Below are 22,534 nucleotides of genomic sequence, written 5' to 3' on the forward strand. Positions count from 1 at the left end.
CACTGATACCAATACTACAATTATTTTTTATTTTTTTGGTAAAAGCACCCCTCAAATTATCAGAACATGTGTTTTATGATCTACACATATCACTATATGCTGACAATTTACTGCTGAAAGCCAAAAATCTCAGATGCTCTTTGTGTTATTTTCTAAAAGTGATGTTTCCAGAGCAGATCACTGAAGAGACGCCGTCTGTTTATAGTTTAGAGCCCAGATTTGGGGAAAAACGGGTCGACTTTCAGTAGAAAAACAAACTGAGTTCAGCTTCTTTTATTATAAGGGTTTAAAATGACATCACCGTCTATTAGACTGGAGAGAAGAGCTACAGCCTCACACGACGCCCAGCTTCTGAATGTAGTTTATGAAATAGTGCATTTTGGACCACCAGTGGTCTCAAGGAGTTGAAGAGGCTAAACAAGTGTGGAGATCCCCAGGGGTGGATGTTTACTCTCTGAACCTTAACCTGAACGTCTTCAAGGTTATACTTGAGGTCTCTTTGAGGTCACTGGTTTATTCAGATGCAGAAACCAGAACTGAAATAAAAAAGTGGTGTACATACAATCCACTGATATGATCAAGACCCTAAAGCAATTTTCTCCATGAATGGGCCTTCTTACACATTATATGCTCAGCGGGAGAGCTGGGATGCACTTCAGATAAAATTAGAGGGTACGTGCATCTTCCATTTAACTGTGTGAATTGAAAAGTACATTATAATGAGATTCAGTCTGGGTGGAATGTTCTTGTGGCCCTCGCAGCCCGCAGTACTGTCCTTGTTCAGCGGGGGGTGGCGATGAGATGGTATTTGCGGGGCAGGTTGGCAAAGCCGCTGACTTCAGGACTGGTGTCCATGCTGGCTGGCCCACCAGGGCAGCTGAAGGTGAAATGCTGGAGTAGAGACACAAGGAATATAAACAGCTCCATTCGAGCCAGAGACTCGCCCACACAGGACCGCTTACCTGCAGGAGGAGGGACAGAGACGTGGTCAGTGCGAGCGTCATTATTAAAATGTCTGTGATGTAGTGTTCAGGGCCTTCTAGGTCTTCAGAGAAGGCCTGATGCTTTCTGGGAGCTAAAAAATACTAGGCTATGACTCTTTACTGAAAGAGTCACTGTGAAACTGATCAATTCATACTAAAATATATGTGAATGTCTGTAATAAGCTTCAGATAAAAGATACCGAGAGTCTTTTACAAGCTTCCAATGTCCACGTTTAATCTAGAACAGCCAAAAATGTGCATGTGCACCAGCTACTTGGACATTAATGTCTGTGTGTTGTTCTTTTCAGAGGACAGTAAATCTGCACTGCTATACGAGCTGCACACTGACCACTTTAACTTACATCCAAGTTTCATTTCTATAGTGTCGTCCCATGAAAAGATAGAATAAAATATAGGCAGAAATGTGAGGGGTGCACTCACTTATATGAGATACTGTATATATTCAGGACAATGATGAACCTATTGTGCCATACTGAAATTCATATATAGGTTTACTAATACACACTTAAATTGTTCACTAAAGTAAAGGTTCTTTTTAGAACGTCGAGTTCTATGTAGGGTCGTTTAATGCTTAGATGGTTCCTTGCATGGTGAAATGGCTCTTGAGACTGATGGAGAATGTGTTATATATGGTTCTATAAAGAGCCTTTTTGATGATGGTTCTATATAGCACCAAAATGGTTCACATGCTTGACATCGCAACCATAACAAATCAAAAAGATTGTTCTTCAAGGGTATAGATAATGGTCCTATATAGAACCATGAACAATTAAAGAACCATGCTTCCATCGTTCTTTTCATGGTGAAATGATTCTTGAGGTTGATGGAGAATGTGTTGTATATGGCACCAAAATGGGTTCTGCTGTCGTTACACTGTCAAGCCTGTCTATGTAGCACCAAAAATGGGTTCTGCTGTCGTTACACTGTCAAGCCTGTCTATATAGCACCAAAAATGGGTTCTGCTGTCGTTACACTGTCAAGCTTGTCTATGTAGCACCAAAAATGGGTTCTGCGGTCATTACACTGTCAAGCCTGTCTATGTAGCACCAAAAATGGGTTCTGCTGTCGTTACACTGTCAAGCCTGTCTATGTAGCACCAAAAATGGGTTCTGCTGTCGTTACACTGTCAAGCCTGTCTATGTAGCACCAAAAATGGGTTCTGCTGTCGTTACACTGTCAAGCTTGTCTATGTAGCACCAAAAATGGGTTCTGCGGTCATTACACTGTCAAGCCTGTCTATGTAGCACCAAAAATGGGTTCTGCTGTCGTTACACTGTCAAGCCTGTCTATGTAGCACCAAAAATGGGTTCTGCTGTCGTTACACTGTCAAGCTTGTCTATGTAGCACCAAAAATGGGTTCTGCTGTCGTTACACTGTCAAGCCTGTCTATGTAGCACCAAAAATGGGTTCTGCTGTCGTTACACTGTCAAGCCTGTCTATGTAGCACCAAAAATGGGTTCTGCTGTCGTTACACTGTCAAGCCTGTCTATGTAGCACCAAAAATGGGTTCTGCTGTCGTTACACTGTCAAGCTTGTCTATGTAGCACCAAAAATGGGTTCTGCTGTCGTTACACTGTCAAGCCTGTCTATGTAGCACCAAAAATGGGTTCTGCTGTCGTTACACTGTCAAGCCTGTCTATGTAGCACCAAAAATGGGTTCTGCTGTCGTTACACTGTCAAGCCTGTCTATGTAGCACCAAAAATGGGTTCTGCTGTCGTTACACTGTCAAGCTTGTCTATGTAGCACCAAAAATGGGTTCTGCTGTCATTACACTGTCAAACTTGTCTATTTTCATTCAGTCTGAAGAACCTTTTCACCATGCAAAGAACCATCTAAGCATGGCATGGCATGGTTTTATATAGAACTCACAGTTCTAAATAGATCCTTTACCTTTAGTTAAGAACCCTTGAAGAACCATTTATGTGTGGATTTGTAAAATGATTTACAAATTGCAGTTTTGCACAAAAGCTCCACAATAGTCTCCTAAATCATTCTTACACCTGCACTGAGAACATTTCGAGCAATAGTGTATGCTGGTCAGGTTTCAGAGCACAGACCTCATACGCCTTCGACGTGCTACGTTAATGATTATCTAAGTGTTTTTCAGCACCAAACAGAGTAAACAGATCAAAGGGTCTGCTGAAGAGCCTGTGTGGGCGTGTCCAGAGGTGCGGAGGGGTTTCCTGCGTTAATAACTTTGTGTTGTACATCTGACAGATTATCTGTTGTGTTTACCTGCAGAAAAGGGCAGGAATGCTGGGTTCTTCTTAAAGTTGCCGTTGGTGTCCAGGAAGTGATTGGGGTTAAAAGTCCAGGGGCTGTCCCAGTGTGCCTCATCCCTCAGAACCGAGTGCAGCATGGGGAGAATCACTGTGTCCTGCAGGAGTGAGATCAATAAAAGTTCTAGAAGGTTTATCAAATGCTTTCCAAAACCAACAACGTTTGGTGTTTTCGGTTTACTGTCACAGGTACAGCACGTAAACACTGAGACAGTAAACGTTGAGTTTCCTAATTTCCCCCTGTAGCTCAGACGTGTTCAACAAGCATGTTTGGTGTTTGTGGTTTCATTCCGTAGTTTTGCACAGGAGGTAAATGGCTAATAGATTTCGGGTGACACAGACTTCCCTTTCCTGTTGACAGGTTTAGCTAGCAGCACTGCTGTGTCTGATCCACTCATACCAGCACAACACACACTAACATGCCACCACCACGTCAGTGTTATTGCGGTGCTGAGGATGATCCACCACCCAAATAGTACCTGCTATGTGAGGGTCCATGGGGGTCCTGACCACTGTAGAACAGTGTGAAAACACGGTGGCATAAAAGTGCGTTTTTGAGGGAGTTGTTATTGTTTACCTTGGGAATAGTGTATCCTCTAAATGTGATGTCCCGTAAGGCATAATGTGGAAGATTGAGGGGTACGAGGTCCACGTAGCGCTGCACCTCGTGGATCACTGCATCTGTGAATGGGAGGGACTTCCTGTCGTCCATTGTGGGGCTTCTCTCTTGTCCAATCACAGTGTCAATTTCTTTCTGCATGCGCTCTGAGAGGAGAACAGACATGTTGTTATGAGTGGTGGGCTGGAGGTTAGGGAACCAACCCGGAAGGTCGCTGGTTCGATCCCTTTGGCTGACAGTCCATGACCGAAGTGCCCTTGAGCAAGGTACCTAACCCCCAACTGCACCCTGGGTGCCATGGACAGGGCTGCCCACCGCTCCGGGCTAGTATGCTCACCTCCCCCTAGCGTGTGTGTTCACTAGAGTGTATGTGGGTGTTTCACTGCATGAATGGGTTAAATGCGGAGGTCTAGTTCCACAGCATGCAAACACAGATGGTTCTGAATTCAAAAACTACACCCTGAAATTTACAGACTTCAGCTTCTGCCATTTCAGTCCCTATATGCAGCTGAGGGTGTTAGAGATAGAATCTTTGATCAGCTATGTATCAGTATCGGCTGATTTTCAGCCCAAATATGTGACCAACGATCAGCCGATAACATAGCAATCCTGAGAGCTGATCAGTGACATGAAACACATGAGCCATATTTTGCCTGAGGTGCCAGAATGTAAAGGCTGCACCGTTTAAGATGCAATGGGAAAATTCCAACAAGAAGCTGGCAAATAGAAGGCCAACTTCAGCCTTGTCAGCTGTAAACACTGGTTGTCCTCTAAGCTTTGAGTATTCGATTCTATTAGCAACTTGACCATCCAAGCACTAATATTAGCTTAGCATATTAATTTCACGACCTACAGCGTTGGCAGGGGATGAAGATTAAAAAAAACTGTAGAACTAAAAAGCAATCGTATATCAGGCCTTTTCGCCTTTTTAGCCTGTGAAGCAGGAGGACGGTTTTGTCCTGTTAGCTGTGCTGGTTGCGTAGGCTCTGGTTACTTCAATGTTTAGGCTAGGCTGAGGCAGAATATTACTGCTGCACCATTTAAGGTGGAACGGTGAAAATTCAAAGAAGAAGCTGATGAATAAGTAGCCGACTTCAGCTTCATCGAGAGTTGAAAGGCATGAAAGCAATGAGGATGTTTCTCTATTTCTGCTTGACAGGTGGGTATTGGTTTCCAGTAGTGACATGAAACGTGGGAAAGCATTTTTAAAAAACGTGTGTGTGTGTGTGTTTAAAGTCTTGGTGGTAATTAGTACCTTACCTTGTATTTCAGGGTGCCTGATCAGTAACATCAGAGCATATCTGATAGTAGTGCTGGTGGTCTCGGTCCCAGCCAGGAATAAATTTTGGACAGTAGCTATCATATTTTCATAGTGGAACTCTGAATTGGAAATGCCCTTCTCCTGTTGAAAAAAAATAAAACACATACATACATATTCATAAAGCACTGTGTAGAAGTCTGACATCACTCTTCATTTAATTTCCGGTCAAAACAACCCTTACGAGTTTTCGGGATTATATAACTTGATGTTACATCAAATGATCTGTTCTAAAACTTCACCTACTCTTTAAATAATTATTCTTACCATTTAATACTCTTATTGCCTTCTTATTAAATATGTACTGTGAATGAATTGATAATATGACATTATGGTAGGACCAAATGGGACGCTGTGCAAAAACCTAAATAAAAACAAAATGCAATGATGTGCAAATCATTTGATTTGTTGTCTTTGTAGTATTTTACTTTGTTTTTAATTATTTTATTTCATTTCATCTTATTTTTATTTACATTCTGCACAGTGTCCCAACTTTTTTGGAAATGGTGTTGTAAGTAAGAGCAGCATTGGACTGTGGAGCCATGGAACTGCGTTCTCTGGAGTGATGGAGCTCCATCCAATACCTTTGGGATGAGTTGGAGTGATCCAGAACTGACCATCCAACAGCAGTGCCTGACCTCACTAATGCTCAATCAGATCCTCACAGCAATGTTCAACATCTAGTATAAAGACTTCCCAGAGGGTGAAGGGAGACAAACTCACTATTAATACCTTTCATTTCAGAAGACACTTTCTAGAGTTTAAAGGCATCCAGTGCTTGTTGGTCACAGCTTTGTGAAATGTTTGAATACCGTTAAGTGACTTTTATATTGTTCTAAGTTAGGTGGGAAACACTGGTCCTCCAGAAAGATTTTGCTTTAGGTGTTTCAGGAGCAACACAAGCAGGAGCTACTATAGCAGTAACTGCGGATCAGGCCTTGTTTACCTGGTTGAGTCGGATGAGGAAGCAGTCGATGAAGTCTCGAGGGCTGTCGGGGTCCAGATTCTCCTTGTGCTTTTCTACTTTGCTCATAGCGAAGACCCGAAGCGCCTCCAAGTCCTTGAAGATGTTCACATGTTTGCCCGGGAGGAGGTCAATCAGCCACGGGAAGATATTGTACAACTGTGAGATGGGAGGAGTTTAATTAGTTTCTTTGTGTTCAATGTTTTAAAAAATGCAGTGTTTCAGTTAACAGTGAGCAAATTTTAGAGTTTATTGATCTTAATATTAAGTCAGCAGAAGAATGTTTTGTGTTTTACATTTGTTTTTTTATTTGAAGTTCAATTAACTATTTTTTTACTGGGCATCAGCTTTCTGTGCAAATCACAAGCGATTTAATGCAAATGAAAAAAACAGGTGCTCATTCAGGAAACTTTGATCCCTTTCGGTTGGCATTTTTACTGAACTGGAGACATTTGGTGATGTAAGTTTGGTTGTTAGCAGTGTTGCTAAGTGCTAATGCTAATTGCGGCTTCATTTGATTCCAGATTCCAAGCAGATCCGACTGTTTGCCACTGCTGGTCAACCATCAGACCACCCAGATTATTGTCCTGCATACAAGCTCTAACTAGTTTTTAATTTCCCCCCAAACAGATTTTCACTTTTATTTTAGAAAATAAACTGAGATAAATATCACAACTGAGAGAACAAAATAATGACTCGGCCTGATAGAAAATGACTTTACAGAAAATGCTGGATTAAAATGATTTACTAAACTAATTTACAACGTATAACAAAAAAGGGACAGAAGGAAAAAGAAGCAAATTGGACTGTGAGTGGAAAATGAGCGCTGATAAGTGGGATTTTGTCTGATACTTTGCTTGAACATCTGTGGGCCACCCAGAAAATGCAGAACAAAACACCAGTGGACCACCAGCTTTGCTTAATGACTAATAGTGGCCTACTATCCTCTTGCTATTGTATTTGATTTCATTTGAGTTTTAAGAGCTATTTGAATTATGTTCCTACTTTTAAGCGGCTTCTTAAGAAAGAAATTTAAGTGTTTGTTTTAGGTTTGTTGGTTGGGGTCTTGCTTGTGGGTCTGTCAGAACACCATGAAGCCTCCCCCTGGTGAAGGAGGTGAAGGAGTCAGATGAGCCTGAGGGAGCTCCTCTCTTTAGTGTCTACAGCCCATGTGTCAAACACAAGACCCAGTCTCAGTCCTATTTGGCCCACGAAATTATTTTAATTCTCTATTATTATTAGCCTGTTTCACCCTGAGATGCACTACAGTCCCCAGCATGCATTGCAACATAGAGTGCATTCTGACCCCCAACAACAATCTCTGGGCAACAGAGTACAAGGTACAAGAAAAAAATGCCTGGTATCTAGTTCAAACAAATAAGCACATGCACACACGCACACACACATCTTCTAAGCCACTCTTTCCCTCAGGGTCACGGGGGGAGCTGGAGCCCACCCCAGCGGTCATCGGGTGGAAGGCAGGATACGCCCTGGACCGGTCGCCAGTCCATTGCAGGGCAGACAGACAGACATTCATACACATTCACACCTAGGGGCAATTTAGTATGTTCAATTGGCCTGACTGCATGTCTTTGGACTGTGGGAGGAAACCGGAGGACCCAGAGGAACCCCACGCAGACACGGGGAGAACATGCAAACTCCACACAGAGAGAACCCCGGTCACCCGGCCGGGGAATCGAACTCAGGCCCTTCTTGCTGTGAGGCACCAGCGCTACCCACCGCGCCGGCCAACAAATAAGCGATGTTTTTAAAAAAAAGCTTAATTTATTTTTATTTAGAATTATTTTTGAATTTTGAAGTTTTGGTATATTTTGAATAAGCATTGGCAAAAAGATAAGTACAAATGACATAAACACAGCTGGTCCACAGATTTGCTGTAATTTTAAGCAGCATATATGTGACGCGGACATGACATCCTGGAAAATGACTTGCCTTATTTATTTATTTATTTATTTATTTATTTTGCTAACTTTGCTAATTCAGACCAGAATGTGTCAATCAGTGCTATAAAGATGCAAAAGATGACAATACATACATATAAATGACACATCAAATCACTGACATGCATCATCGTCCTTGACGAACTTTATGCAAATGACCTGAACACTGACCAGTCAGATTGTTGATATGTGTCACACCCTCATTCACACTGTGGGTTTCTACACTGAGCTCACACAGAGTGGAAGACGTAAGGGTTGATGAAACGTCATTATTACCTTAGATTTTTTTGTTGTTACTTTTTTTTTACAATATTAGGCCATAGAGCACTTTGAGGCTCACAACTAGCCTTTATCTCTCAATAGACTTTCTCTCTTTGTTCCTCAACCTGCAATTTTCAGCTCACTGTAAGGAAAATATATATGTATATAAACGATGCAGCTCCTGCAGATTTAAAAAAATACATAAACAAAATGTAAAATTAAAAACGGCACTTTAAAACGAGCACACATGGGTCTTTACTACATTCAAATTATTATTTCCCTAGTATTATTATTTTTAACAGTTGCAGTCTTGAAGTCCACTTCCCATGTCCCTGAGTGACATTGTCCTTCAAAGTGACTTTCAGTGATAAATATGCTTTATGTAATGACAGCAAAAATATCATCACATAAGTTTTGAATTCTCATTTAAGAAATTATTTCTAATTTAATGCATGTGTACCTTTACCACAAAGAATTCCTCCCCAAAAAGTCAATTTACAATATACACTATATTGCCAAAAGTATTCAGTCACCCACCCAAATCATTGAATTCAGGTTTTCCAATCACTTCCACGGCCACAGGTGTATAAAGCCGAGCCCCTAGGCCTGCAGACTGCTTCTACAGACATTAGTGAAAGAATGGGTCGCTCTCAGGAGCTCAGTGAATTCCAGCGTGGTACCGTGATCGGACGCCACCTGGGCAGCAAGTCCAGTCGTGAAATTTCCTCACTACTAAATATTCCACAGTCCACTGTCAGTGGGATTATAACAAAGTGGAAGCGATTGGGAACGACAGCAACTCAGCCACGAAGTGGTCGGCCACGTAAAATGACAGAGCGGGGTCAGCGGATGCTGAGGGGCATAGTGCACAGAGGTCACCAACTTTCTGCAGAATCAATCACTACAGACCTCCAAACTTTATGTGGCCTTCAGATCAGCTCAAGAACAGCATAGAGAGCTTCATGGAATGGGTTTCCATGGCCGAGCATCTGCATCCAAGCCTTACATCACCAAGCACAATGCAAAGCGTGGAATGCAGTGGTGTAAAGCGCCGCCACTGGACACTGGACTGCGAGCCAGACCTTCTCGTCCAACATCAGTGTCTGACCGCCCAAATGCGCTTCTTGAAGAATGGTCAAAAATTCCCACAAACACACTCCTGAACCTTGTGGAAATCTTTCCCAGAAGTTGAAGCTGTTATAGCTGCAAAGGGTGGGCCGACATCATATTAAACCTGATGTATTAAGAATGGGATGTCACTCAAGTTCATATGTATGTGAAGGCAGACGAGCCAATACTTTTCGAAATATAGTGTATTTCAGTTTCAGTATTTTCTTGTATTTTTATTTTTACTGTGTTTACTTCCTTCAGAGTGATTATCTGAGTCTCACCACAAGAATTTCAATGCATGAATGTCCTCACATGTTGTGCAAATGACAAATAAACATACTGAGCCATATTCTTATTTTCTAGCTATCCTGTTAATGTTCTTGCTACTGATTCTCAGATTTGCCGTTTTAGCTAAGTCTACCTGTGTATTTACTCTGTGGTTACGCCCCTCGCTTGTTTATGTGACTGAGTTATTGCCCTAGTACAAAACGCAATGCACAATAATAAGAAAGCTGAAAAAGCATTATATAAATTAAAATATTACATATTTTTCAGTTTTTGACATACTTTTTAAAAAAGCCATAATTTTTATTTTATTATTGTATTTATTAAATATTTTTTATGCATCCTTATTTTATCTTATCTACTTTTTTGTGGTTTATTGATTTTATTCACTGCTGTAATTATTATTACTTTTTAGCACATTATGTTTTTACCATTTAAATCAGTCTCAATCCCTGATCTCTGTATTGGCTTGGCTACATTGAAATGAGGGTCTCCCTCAATATACTTCGGGTTTAAATAACTCTTGATTGATTGATTTATTGATTGACTGATTGATTTCATGTTGAAAGGAACAAAGGAAACGGCCCAAAATTACTTTGAAAAAATTCTAGTTCCATTGACTTCCATTAAAATTAAAGAATGTTTTTTTTACCTTCTCCTGTAAAGTTCCCACTTTGGAGATAAGAGGTTTTGTTCCGACAGCATAACGAGTAGAATAAAGTCATATAACAGCTCAGGTTTTGCTGAGCAATGAAACATGACAGTTTACAAAAGAGTCATCAAGAAATTGAAAACATTAAATATTTGTCTGGGAACCATATTTTTACATTGTTACTAACTTGAACCATATTTTTATGAACATGATACAGAGTTGTTTTTGGAAAATCATGGAAGAATCATCGCTTCCTGTTTTCTCACCTGTCCCCACGAGCTGCTGCCAAATCGCAGAACCCCAGAGATGACCTGGAGAAGGTGGAGGAAGTTGTTGTCATCATAGCTGAAGCGCTGACCAAACACCAGCGCACAGATCACATTGGACACGGTTCGACTCAGGTAGAACGTGGGGTCAAATGGAGCAGCTGCAGGATTTAAAATTCAAAACTTCAGCTTCCAGGCATTTTTCAACATAATTTAATCTATGAAACTGTTAAATATTATTTTTACTTTATTTGCTTTTATTAACTTTGTAACTTCTGTTTCTCTGCCTTTGTGTTAATCTCGTTTGCAGTTTGTACGTCTCTATTGGGTGATGTGTGGGCGTTGTGGAGAGCAGGTCCTTTGTCATGTAACAACCTCAAATGGTTAACCAATTTCACATCTGGTTATCTATAGCTGGCCAATCTAGCAATGCCATTTGCTGAAGTGATATCTTGGAGACATCCTGGCTTCTAGATGGGGGAGACTGTAAATACCTAGGTGGGTCTCAACACCTCTATTTTAATTACAAAGGTAGAAGCAGCTGCCCATCAAATAGGGGGGTTTCTGGGTCGTTTACACAAAGAGACAACTAGAGGGTGTGGGTTACCTGGGTGACTATAAGTTCATGGTTTTTGTAAGCTTAGTCAGACTTGCTCAGTTGGGAAACTTCTTTTTCCTCGAGTCTCCACTCCTGTTTTTCTTCAAGACACCAGTGCATGCCAGCAGAAGTCAACAAAACCTGAATCATTTACTCGGTTGGTTTCTTACAGCTGAAATTAATTGACTCACACTTGGTTTCTCTGAAGGTATCCAGGAGGTGTTTGCTCTCCTCTTGAATCCATCCCTCCATCCTCTTACGGCCCATCCCAAAATCTCTCAGGGTGGTGAGAGTGAACCTCCGGAGCTGACGCCAGCGTTCACCATTACTGATAGTCAGGCCTGAGAGAGACACAGAAGGAGTTCAAATTCATACTGAAAAGCTCCACATTCAGCAGAAATCTCTTAATAGTTTATACTTAATATAAAAAGTTCCTTCCTCCATTGTTGATCATTAACTCTGTACTTTTACTGTGTTTATAGTCTTTAAGCTAAAACATTATTGTTAGCTTAAAAAGTATTAGTGCTATAAAATAAATAACAAAGAAAATGATATTCCCAAGTCTCATATACAAAGGAAATAGATTTCCACATATTTTCAAAATATATGTCAGTCTTGTGAGATATTTTTATTTATAAATATATACACGATCAGGAATAACATTATGACCACCTCCCATTCTCAGCACTGCAGTAACACTGATGTGGTGGTGGTGTGTTAGTGTGTGTTGTGCTGGTCTGAGTGGATCACACAGCAGTGCTGCTGGAGTTTTTAAACATCTCAGTGTCACTGCTGGACTGAGAAGAGTCCACCAACCAAAAATATCCAGCTAACAGCGTCCTGTGGGCAGAGTCCTGTGACCACTGATGAAGGACTAGAGGATGACCAACAACTTGATTATATGTTTACACTTACTGGCCATTTTATCAGGTAATGCTACCTTGTATTTACTTTTCTATTGAATCAGGTAGCTCTGCAGTTGAGATCTGTAGCTGATCTTTTTCTCTGCATACTTTTTTAGTCCCCTTTCACATCATTCGTCAATGCTCAGGACCCGGACAGACCACCACAAAGCAGGTATTATTGGTTAACTCTCAGCACTGCAGAGACGCTGACATTGTAAGTGTGGTACTAGTGTATCAGAAACAGCAATGCTTTAACCACCTCAATGTCACTGCTGGACTGAGAATAGTCCACTGATGAAGGACTAGAGGATGACCAACACAAACTGTGCAGCAGCAGATAAGCTATCGTCTCTGACTTCACATCTAGGTGGACCGACAAGGTAGGAGTGTCTAATAGAGTGGACAGTGAGTGGACTCAAGGTTTAAAAATTCCAGCAGCACTGCTGTGTCTGATCTACTCATACCAGCACAACACACACTAACACATCACCACCACGTCAGTGTTACTGCAGTGCTGAGAATGATCCACCACCCAAATAGTATCTGCTCTGTGAGGGTCCATCGGGGTCCTGACCACTGAAGAACAGGGTAAAAGGGGGCTAACAAAGTATCAGAGAAACAGATGGACTACAGTCTGTAACTGTAGAACTACAAAGTGCACCTGTATATATATATATATATATATATATATATATATACACACTATATTTCGAATAGTATTTGCTTGTCTGGCTTCACACGCATATGAACTTGAGTGACATTCCATTTTTAATCCATAGGGTTTAATATGATGTCAGCTCACCCTTTGCAGCTATAACAGCCTCAACTCTTCTGGGAGGGCTTTCCACAAGGGTTAGGAGTGTGTTTATGGGAATTTTTAACTGTTCTTCCAGAAGCGCATTTGTGAGGTCAGGAATGGCTCGCAGTCTCAGCTCTAATTCAAATGTGAACATGTCTCTTTCATACATGAAAATGACCCTAAATTTATTCTAAATGTAAAATATAAAAATCTTATCATATTTGTAAATAATTTTTTGGAACACCTCAAATGCAGATAGAACCTTCTAATCCTGAGAACTTACTTCTGCTTTGTGTTTTATGGCTCTGGCTGGCAAGCCTTGAATAGAAGCATCAATTTTCTAGGAACATAAATAGTTTACTTTTTACTGTAACAGACAAACTGCATGTTTCAGAAAGTTAAATTTAATTCTTTCTGTAACATTTTTATGTCATTTTTGTTTTCTACTTATTTCTATGACATTTATTCCTTGTTTTATGACAAATCATCTTTTTGTTATTCAAAAAAGCATTGCAGATTAAGTATAAAGGTCAGTGCTAAATATTGTGTCCAGTGCAGAGGTCAGTTCTAGGAACCATTAGTTTAAGTTTCCTTCAGTTTAGTTGAAGACAGAATGAGGTTTAGTTTTATATCAGAAATGCGACTCTAATGAGCCAAAATGTCTTATTGTGAGAAAAAGAAGAAAAAGAAAAGATGGATGAATGAATGAAATGAATGTTTCTGCTGTAATTAAGACTGGTCAGTTCAAATGTTTACTATGTAATTACTTCTAAAGCTTAATATTTTTTTTATTTAAGACATTTTATTTAAGCTGTAAGAAAACAGAATGTGTTTCAGCAACACGTTTCATATATCAGAACCATCAACAAAGAAGAAGAAGAACCTTATTTGTCCTCTTGTGTGTATTTGAAGTGCGGATTGGTTCACAGAGAGAACCTTATAGAATTTGACCATGGCTACAGATACTTTTTGTTTTCTAGATAAAAAGTCCAAAAATGGACAGAAATGAAAAAACACTTCACAAGTTAAGACGTTGTCACAGAATAAGACGATGTGAATAACTTGATTTCAAGGCGATGATTCACTGCACATATATTCAAAAACATTACATACACTGCATAGAATTCGCTTCAGGGAAGTTCATCTAGGTGAACTTTAACCAGCATTTTGGAAGGATGAGTTAATGAAAAGAGTTCAAGTTGTAGAATGTAATAAACAAATAGAAGAGCTGCTGCTGCTTGTCTCTCACAGTTTAAAAAATAGTGAACTGAACTATGCATTCCCTCCAAAAACCTTATCACATCAAGGCCGCACATCCTCGCCTGGTTGTGCTAAACGTCGACGAAGGAAATAGCTGGTCGACCACCTGATGTGGCTGTGGCTTAAGCGGGATTTCCTAAAAATGCTCTTGAAAGCAGCTAACGCTAGCAAGCAGTCAGGAGAATACCAGGGTTGCCAGCTGTGTGAGGTGACTGGAGTGAGATTTTCAGGTTGTTGGAGTGAGACTGGAGTGCATATCCACTATTTAAAACATTAATTTGAACCACAGCGTGTAGTCATTAGCACATAAACTCATGGTTCTAAACTCTCTGGGGTCCATGAAGTCACCTGTGTATCAAATTTGATGTTCCTATATCTGTTTCTCTATCTTTGCAATAATACAGATAATAATACGAACATTTCCTGAATATGCTGCCCTTTCCACTCCATCTTATCACAAAATCACACAAGACTCACATCCGGAGTTATGAGCCTGTGAAGAGGGGCTGAGATTCACGTCGTCTGCGTCTCACTGCATGGAGCTGGTGGATTCGTGTGTGTGTCTGCATTCTGTGTGAAAGTGACCAATGGGCACTCAGGAAATCACTAAGGACTGACCGTCATGACAGAAACCCTTCATTCTTCATTCAGTCCGCATCGGTTTGCAGAAGTTTTGGAAAGTAGTGGATGAAGATAATGGAGCATTTAGATATGAAACATATGAGCATCGTGTTCTATGAAGGGGCTTTAAAGGAGGATTTAAGAAGAGATGAACAAATCGAAAGAATGACCTATTCATGGACCAAAGCTGCTCCTCTAACGCAGCCCAAGACAAACCTGAATCAAGCCATTCAATCGAAATATCTTGCACGGATGTGTTGTGAGCTGGGTTTGCTGTGAACTGCCCCATTGCCTGTTTTTTTTTCCAGGTTTTCAAACTACAACAAACATATCCAAACTTGTCCACAGAGGGCCGGTGTGCCTGCAGGTTTTAATTCCAACAAAGCACGAGGTCACCTGTTGAAATATTTGAAGACTAAGACCACCTGTTTAAACACGTGGAGTCAGTTGTGCTATGGTTTGTTTGGAGTGAAAATCTGCAGCTACACCCGCCCTCTGTGGATAAGATTGGACACCCCTGGGCTACAACATGAACCAAGTGGATGTCATCATGCAGAAAGAACATAAAATAGTCATGATGCAAGTTTCTTCTTAGCACATTGTGTTGTTTGATGACTTGAGATTTCTTTGAAAGTGTAAGAAAAGATCCAAAAACGTGAGTCTCACGCCAAAACCGAGAAAGTTGGCAACCCTGCTGACACTGCCAAAACCAGCATAAATGTACAGAGCTGAGCATAAAAAGCTTTGTTCTGTTTTAAACAACCCTGATAGCAAGATGATAGTAGCCCACTGTTGGCCCACTGAAGGCAAAGATGGTTGTCGTCTGGCATTTTGCTCAGCATTTTCTGGGCGACTTAATCAGTGATTAAGCAGTGTTAGACAAAATTCCATTTATCATCACTTATTATCCACTCACAGTCCAATTTACTCCTTTTTATTTCTTTCCTTTTTTAGTTATACTTTTTAGTTATACTTAAATTTGCTTACTAGACCATTTTAATCTAGCTCAGTGTCAGCAACAACATTTCCATAAAATTATTTTATATCGGTCCTGGTCATTATTTTGTTTGTAATATTTGTCTTAGTTTATTTTCTAAAGTCCCTGTGCATTAAAATCAGATTAAAAACTAGTTAGAGCTTGTATGCAGGACAGTAATCTGGGTAGTCCAAAAGTGGACAAGCAGTGGCAAACAGTCAGCGGGCAGCCAACCTTCTCAAGCTAGTGGGCCAATATATGCTGCTGTCTGGGGCAGATCTTCGCTGCTTTTCCAAGGTTTTTTGTGCTAATTGCTTGCACTATATATATATATATATATATATACACACACACACACATACACATACACACACTCACCGGCCACTTTATTAGGTACTGTTCAGTTGCTTGTTAACACAAATAGTTAATCAGCCAATCACACGGCCACAACTCAATGCAATTAGTCATGTAGAGGTGGTCAAGACGACTTGCTGAAGTGCAGACCGAGCATCAGAACGGGGAAGAAAGGTGATGTTAGTGACTTTGAACGTGGCGTGGTTGTTGGTGCCAGACGGGCTGGTCTGAGTATTTCAGAAACTGCTGATCTGCTGGGATTTTCACGCTCAACCATCTCTAGGGTTCACAGAGAACGGTCAGAAAAAGAGGAAATATCCAGTGAGCGGTCAGTTGTGGACAAAAATGCCTTGTTGATGTGAGAGGTCAGAGGAGAATGGGCAGACTGGTTTGAGATGATAGAAAGGCAGCAGTAACTCAAATAACCAACCAAAATCTCTGAGGAATGTTTCCAATGCCTCGTTGAAAGTCTGACATGAAGAATTAAGGCAGTTCTGAAGGCAAAATGGGGTCCAAACTTTTACTAGTACCTAATAAAGTGGCAAGTGAGTATATATGTAAATATATATATATATATATATATATATATATATATATATACCGATCAGGGATAACATCATGACTACCTCCTTGCTTCTACACTCATTGTCCATTTTATCAGCTCCACTTACTATATAGGTGCACTCTGTAGTTGTAGTTACAGACTGTAGTCCATCTGTTTCTCTGATACTTTGATACCCCCCTTTTACCCTGTTTTTCAGTGATCATGACCCCCATGGACCCTCATAGAGCAGGTACTATTTGGGTGGTGGATCATTCTCAGCACTGCAGTGACATTGACGTGGTGGTGGTGTGTTAGTGTGTGTTTTATCAGTGAATGTAATGGTGCCAGGCTAGGGACTGTCAGACTTACCGTAGCCTTTCAAAACTCTTTGAATGAAAGGAACAGGGGCTCTGCCTACGAAGTTGTCCGCATTGTCTACAAGTGCCTCCTTGACTGTCTCATAGCCCACCAAGACCACCGTTCTCTGGGCTCCCAAGTATGTTGTCATCACAGGCCCATAGGTCTTACTCCACTGTTGAAAGACATAGACATCACCAGCATGAACCAATATATCCTGCCTTACATATTTTACTTTGATTCAGCATCCCTAAACCAGCTCAGACTGCTTGATAATTATCTGAAGAGTTGAGCACATCATGCACCTCCACGACTTAGATTAGGAACCATTGGGCTCTATGTTATTTTGATGATCCACTGTTGTTGCTTTGTAGATGTTAACCTATTAAACTTAACCCTAAGCCCAAGAATCACTTCAAACCTATTCAAATATATCTACAGAGTTTAGTGAGTTATGCAATAAATTATATTCACATTTTCTTTCTGGTTGGACCGACTCAAACTGTGTTCACTATAAAGGGCTGCGCAATTAATCATATTTTTATTATCACTACGTTATTTGTTTCTACAAAACACACAACATTAAGCACTGTGATGACAGAAAGGGCTAAATTACAATACAAGCATCAACATGTGCATGATGTCAATATGACATGCAGAACGAGGGATTTAACCACTCTGCTACAGAGCCAATATAATAAACATACATTCACACAGCTCACACAGATTATTCTTAATCCTCAAGACTGTCATGCAGTGATGGCTACTGATACAACAAACCTGTATCACTATAAGGACCTGGATTTAAATTCAGACCTGTATAGAAAAAGCTGTTCAGAGAACACTGTTTTTCTAACAGCCATCCATCCATCCATTATCTTCCACTTCTCCGGGGTTCAGGTCGCAGGGGCAGCATCCTAAGCAATGAGACTTCCATTTCCCCAGCCACTTCCACTAGCTCTCCAAGGGGGATTCCGAGGCGCTCACAGGCCAGCTGGGCGATATAGTCACGCCAGCGTGTCCTGGGTCTTGCCCGGGGTCTCCTCCCAGGTGGACTTGCCTGTGACACCTCACGAGGGAGGCGTCTAGGAGGCATCCTAACCAGATGCCCGAACCACCTCAGCTGGCTCCTCTCGACGTGAAGAAGCAACGGCTCTACTCCGAGTCCCTCCCGGATGACCGAACTCCTCACCCTATCTCTAAGGAAGAGTCCAGACACCCTACGGAGGAAACTCATTTCGGCCGCTTTTATTCGCAATCTTATTCTTTTGGTCATTACCCAAAGCTCATGACCATAGGTGAGGGTGGGAACGTAGATCGACCGGTAAATCGCGAGCCTTGCCTTATGGCTCAGCTCTTACTTTACCACAACAGACCGGTAAAGAGCCCGCATCACTGCTGACCCAGCACCAATCCGCCTGTCAATCTCCCGCTCCCTTGTACCCTCGTGAACAAGACCCCAATATACTTGAACTCCTCCAATTGACGCAAGAGTCTATCCCCTACCCAGAGAGGGCTCTCCACCCTTTTCCGCCTGAGAACCATGGTCTTGAATTTAGAGGTACTGATTCTCATCCCGGCCACTTCACACTCGGCTGCAAACCGATCCAGCGAAAGTTGAAGTTTGCGGCCTGATGTCCCCAGTAGGACCACATCATCTGCAAACAGCAGCAATGTGACCCTAAGGTCACCAAACCGGACACCCTCCATCCCCTGACTGCGCCTAGAAATTCTATCCATAAAAATTATGAATAGAATCGGTGACAAAGGGCAGCCTTGACGGAGTCCTGCTCTCACTGGGAACGAGTCTGACTTACTGCCGGCTATGCAACTGATCCAACTCACCACCAGGTGGTGATCAGTTGACAGCTCAGCTCCTCTCTTTACCCGAGTGTCCAAAACACATGGCTGCAAGTCCGGTGACACGACTACAAAGTAAATCATTCAACTGCGGCCTAGGGTGTCCTGGTGCCATGTGCACTTATGGACATCCTTGTGTTCAAACATGGTGTTCGTGATGGACAAACTGTGGTTTGCACAGAAGTCCAAAAACTGAACACCACTCGGGTTCAGATCAGAGAGGCCATTCCTCCCAATCACACCCCTCCAGGTCTCACTGTCATTGCCCACGTGAGCGTTAAAGTCCCCCAGTAGGACAATAGAGTCTCCAGGAGGAGCACTTTCAAGCACCCTTCCCAAGGACTCTAAGAAGGCTGGGTACTCTGAACTGCTGTTCGGTGCATAAGCAGAGACAGGCGTAGGCGTAAGGCGTAGGGAAGCTACCCTCTCATCCACCGGAGAAAACCCCAACATACAGGCCCCGAGTCAAGGGGCTATGAGAAAGCCCACACCTGCCTGCCGCCTCTCACCATGGGCAACTCCAGAAAAGAATAAAGTCCAGCCCCTCTCAAGGAGATTGGACCCAGAGCCCAAGCTGTGTGTTGAGGTGAGCCCGACTATATCTAGCCGGTATCTCTCAACCTCGCGCACCAACTCAGGCTCCTTCCCCGCCAGTGAGGTAACGTTCCAAGTTCCAAAAGCCAGTTTCCGAACCCCGAACCGAACCCCTACTACTGCCCCTCCCATTGGTGGTGGGTCGATCTAACAGCCATATAGTGCATAAAAATGTGCTTATAGTTGCAGGCAAGATATTAATATTTCATTATTTTTATTTTGTGCTTTGCATAATAGTGAATGGTGCTTTTTTTTGCTATTTGCAATGCCGAGTTTCACATTAGATTAGAATAAATCCGTATAACTGTTCCTTACAAGAGGTTTGCACAACAGTTTACATTGCACTGCTTGTTCATTTATAGCCATTCAGGCTGTAGCCCCTGCTTTCAATAAATCAGATTGAACCATTTACGTATTATGTGCACTTGCGCAATCCTGCAGCCCTGCAGGAATTCTGCATGGCATTCCTCATTTAGGGTTATGCCACGCTTAAAATCACTGTGTGTGTCACAGTCACAGTAAGGCATTTGTACAGGAATTTCTGTATACATTAATGTTATGGCTTTTTTTGTACTTCCAAAGACTGCATGTAATAATTGGCCTCTTTTAACAAAGACAATGTTTTTGTTTCACTCGCAGGCAATGATTGAGCTTCGAAATGTATTTTTCTATGACACACTACTCATTGTTGCTTTCAATATTCAGAATTTTATCAGTTTAAAAAAGCTCTAGGCTTTTTTAAAAATGAAATTCTTAAAAGTAGAAGCTGATAAAAGAAACATTATGCAAAGTCTGGTTAAATGACATGTTTTGTTGATTTACTAAGTGGGAATAAGTCAACATGACCTTTACAGAGAACATACAATTGCTGTTTAACATATTGGGGTAAATATATAGTACAACATAAAATACAGCCAGTGCAAAAGTAATAGGACATTTTATATTTTAAGTTAAACTCAGCAAATAGATAGAAAATATGCAGTAAAATTAGCAGAAATATTTCACATTTGACTGTGTTCTCTGTAGAGATGTGTTAACTTCTTTTCACTTAGAAAATCAACAAAATATGGGAATTTGACCATATTTTTGCACACGACTATATGTTAAACACAACAAATACATAGTGTTACCAAACTTTTGCACATTTTATGTTTTTCCAATATGTTTAAATCAGCTAATAAACAGTAGCTGTGCACTAAAATGTGCAGAAGTGAATAAGTCTTCACATATTTTCACTCCGGTCAGAAAAACAAGCAAGCCGACCGCAGTTGTCCAAGCATTTGCATAAGACTGTATGTAATCAGTTTTCTACACATGACTAGACATGTGATTCCCACACGTGCAGCCTAGTAAACTCTGCTTCATCTCCTCAAAAGTAACTGTGTAAACATACACGCTTTCCTCTTACCTTCAGGAAGGTTTTAAAGGGCGCACGGCTGTCCATGGTCAAGATATTGCCAACTAGAGGCAGAGCCGGCGGCCCTGGGGGAAGATTGTAAGCCTTTCTTCTCCATCTCACCAACAAAAACAGCAGCACCACCAAGACCACCAAAGCAGATGTGCTGGAGATCTCCATGCCTCTGCTACAGAGACAATGATCACACTCTTCTTTATGGGCTGATCTGCTGCTTCTCAGGTCTGCCTGTTTAACTGTAGGGGTTTTATAACCTGTGGGGTGAAAGGCTTGGAGGAGGGGCTGAATGGGACAGAGGTGAAACATGTAGGTGCACCTTTACCTCCTTCCTGCGTGACTGGACCAACTCCAACTAACAACACAGCACAAATGCAGAATTCTGTGGCATGCAGTTGTGGAGCACTGACCCATTTGCAAGGACACCTTCATATAATCTTCTCAGCCGCTGAGACACATGCCACCTTTTTTGAAATATTTTCTTTGATCAACTGCTTTTGAACCATTCACTTGTGAACAGGGTTGAGATGTTTATCTTTAGAGGGAGTTCATTCAGCCATACTGGTCATTCTGAGGGCTTAAAGATATGCTAATTTTTATGTTTGTTTTTCAGGCAGCAAAGCCTTAAAGCAATCAAATGAAAACAACAGTATCTTAATCAACTACAGAGAGACCACCAGCACATTTAACATTAACTGGCAACCACTGGCATATTTATCTCAGCTTTCTGCATATTTAACTCAGTTACTGGAATATTTAGCGCAGCCACCCGCATATTTAACCCAGCCACTGCCAACCACTAGCATTATTTACTCAGTCATCAGCATATTTAACTCAGCCACTGGCATATTTATCTCAGTCACTGGCATATTTAACTGAGTTGCTGTCAGTTACTGGCTTATTTCACTCAGTCACTGCACTCTCCTTTAAAAACTGTACCCTCTTTAAAACAAAACAGCACAGACCAGCACAGAATTAACTGGTGTAGCTGGTCAACCCAGTATTGTTATGCTGGTTAACCAGCATACCAGCATCCAAAACACAGTGTATTTCCATGTAGTCTTTATTTCTGCAGGATTCAATGAATGATGAATCAATTAATGTGATAGAGCAGGTTTTAAGTTTATTAGAGCTGTAAACATTAGAAAAGTACAATAATAGAACTGTAGAATGGCACAGTGGAGTTTAGCCCGATCCATTCAAACCTTCTTAGCATTGCAGAAATAACCAAAAACTGCCTTTTGTAATGTGATAAAATCAAATAACATAAACTCAAGTGTGGTGTAGCAAAATAAAAACAAAAACACTGCCTAACCACTGCACTGAATTGACTGACAAAAGACTGATGTGCAGATGAGTGGACAAGCTAGCCCCATGCTAATGCACTAGTCTCAACATAACATACAAAAAATTGTGAAATATACATTATATACCTTATAAAACAAGGTAATGATTCTAAAAATAAAACAACCTTTACACTGTGGTGCTCTTATTGATCATAATAGCAACTTTATCTTCATCTGGAAGAGTAGGGT

At 41.2% G+C, this 22,534-nt stretch overlaps 1 protein-coding gene across 1 annotated transcript; it reads right to left on the reverse strand.

The window, feature by feature from the left end:
* Positions 1–494: 494 nt before the first annotated feature.
* On the reverse strand, positions 495–21,244 carry LOC108424030 (cytochrome P450 2G1-like). The gene is made up of 9 exons (XM_017691773.2): positions 20,997–21,244; positions 17,147–17,309; positions 11,510–11,659; positions 10,721–10,881; positions 6,168–6,344; positions 5,164–5,305; positions 3,862–4,049; positions 3,241–3,382; positions 495–962 (listed from the first exon to the last, which is right to left on the reverse strand). Exons 1-9 carry the CDS (start codon positions 21,162–21,164, stop codon positions 781–783), a joined length of 1,473 nt encoding a protein of 490 aa, XP_017547262.1. The 5' UTR covers positions 21,165–21,244; the 3' UTR covers positions 495–780.
* Between the last annotated feature and the right edge of the window lie 1,290 nt (positions 21,245–22,534).

This window comes from Pygocentrus nattereri, chromosome 19 (genome assembly GCF_015220715.1).
Source record: "Pygocentrus nattereri isolate fPygNat1 chromosome 19, fPygNat1.pri, whole genome shotgun sequence".
Taxonomy (NCBI): domain Eukaryota; kingdom Metazoa; phylum Chordata; class Actinopteri; order Characiformes; family Serrasalmidae; genus Pygocentrus; species Pygocentrus nattereri.

What these genes read in the sequence shown, in the direction of transcription:
- LOC108424030 (XM_017691773.2), bottom strand. Translation starts at nt 21,164, where the DNA reads ATGGAGATCTCCAGCACATCTGCTTTGGTGGTCTTGGTGGTGCTGCTG. An exon ending in TCCTCATCCGACTCAACCAG is followed by an intron (nt 5,306 to 6,167) that starts GTAAACAAGGCC and finishes TTTTTTCAACAG; the next exon opens with GAGAAGGGCATTTCCAATTC. An exon ending in CAGGCACCCTGAAATACAAG is followed by an intron (nt 4,050 to 5,163) that starts GTAAGGTACTAA and finishes TTCTCCTCTCAG; the next exon opens with AGCGCATGCAGAAAGAAATT.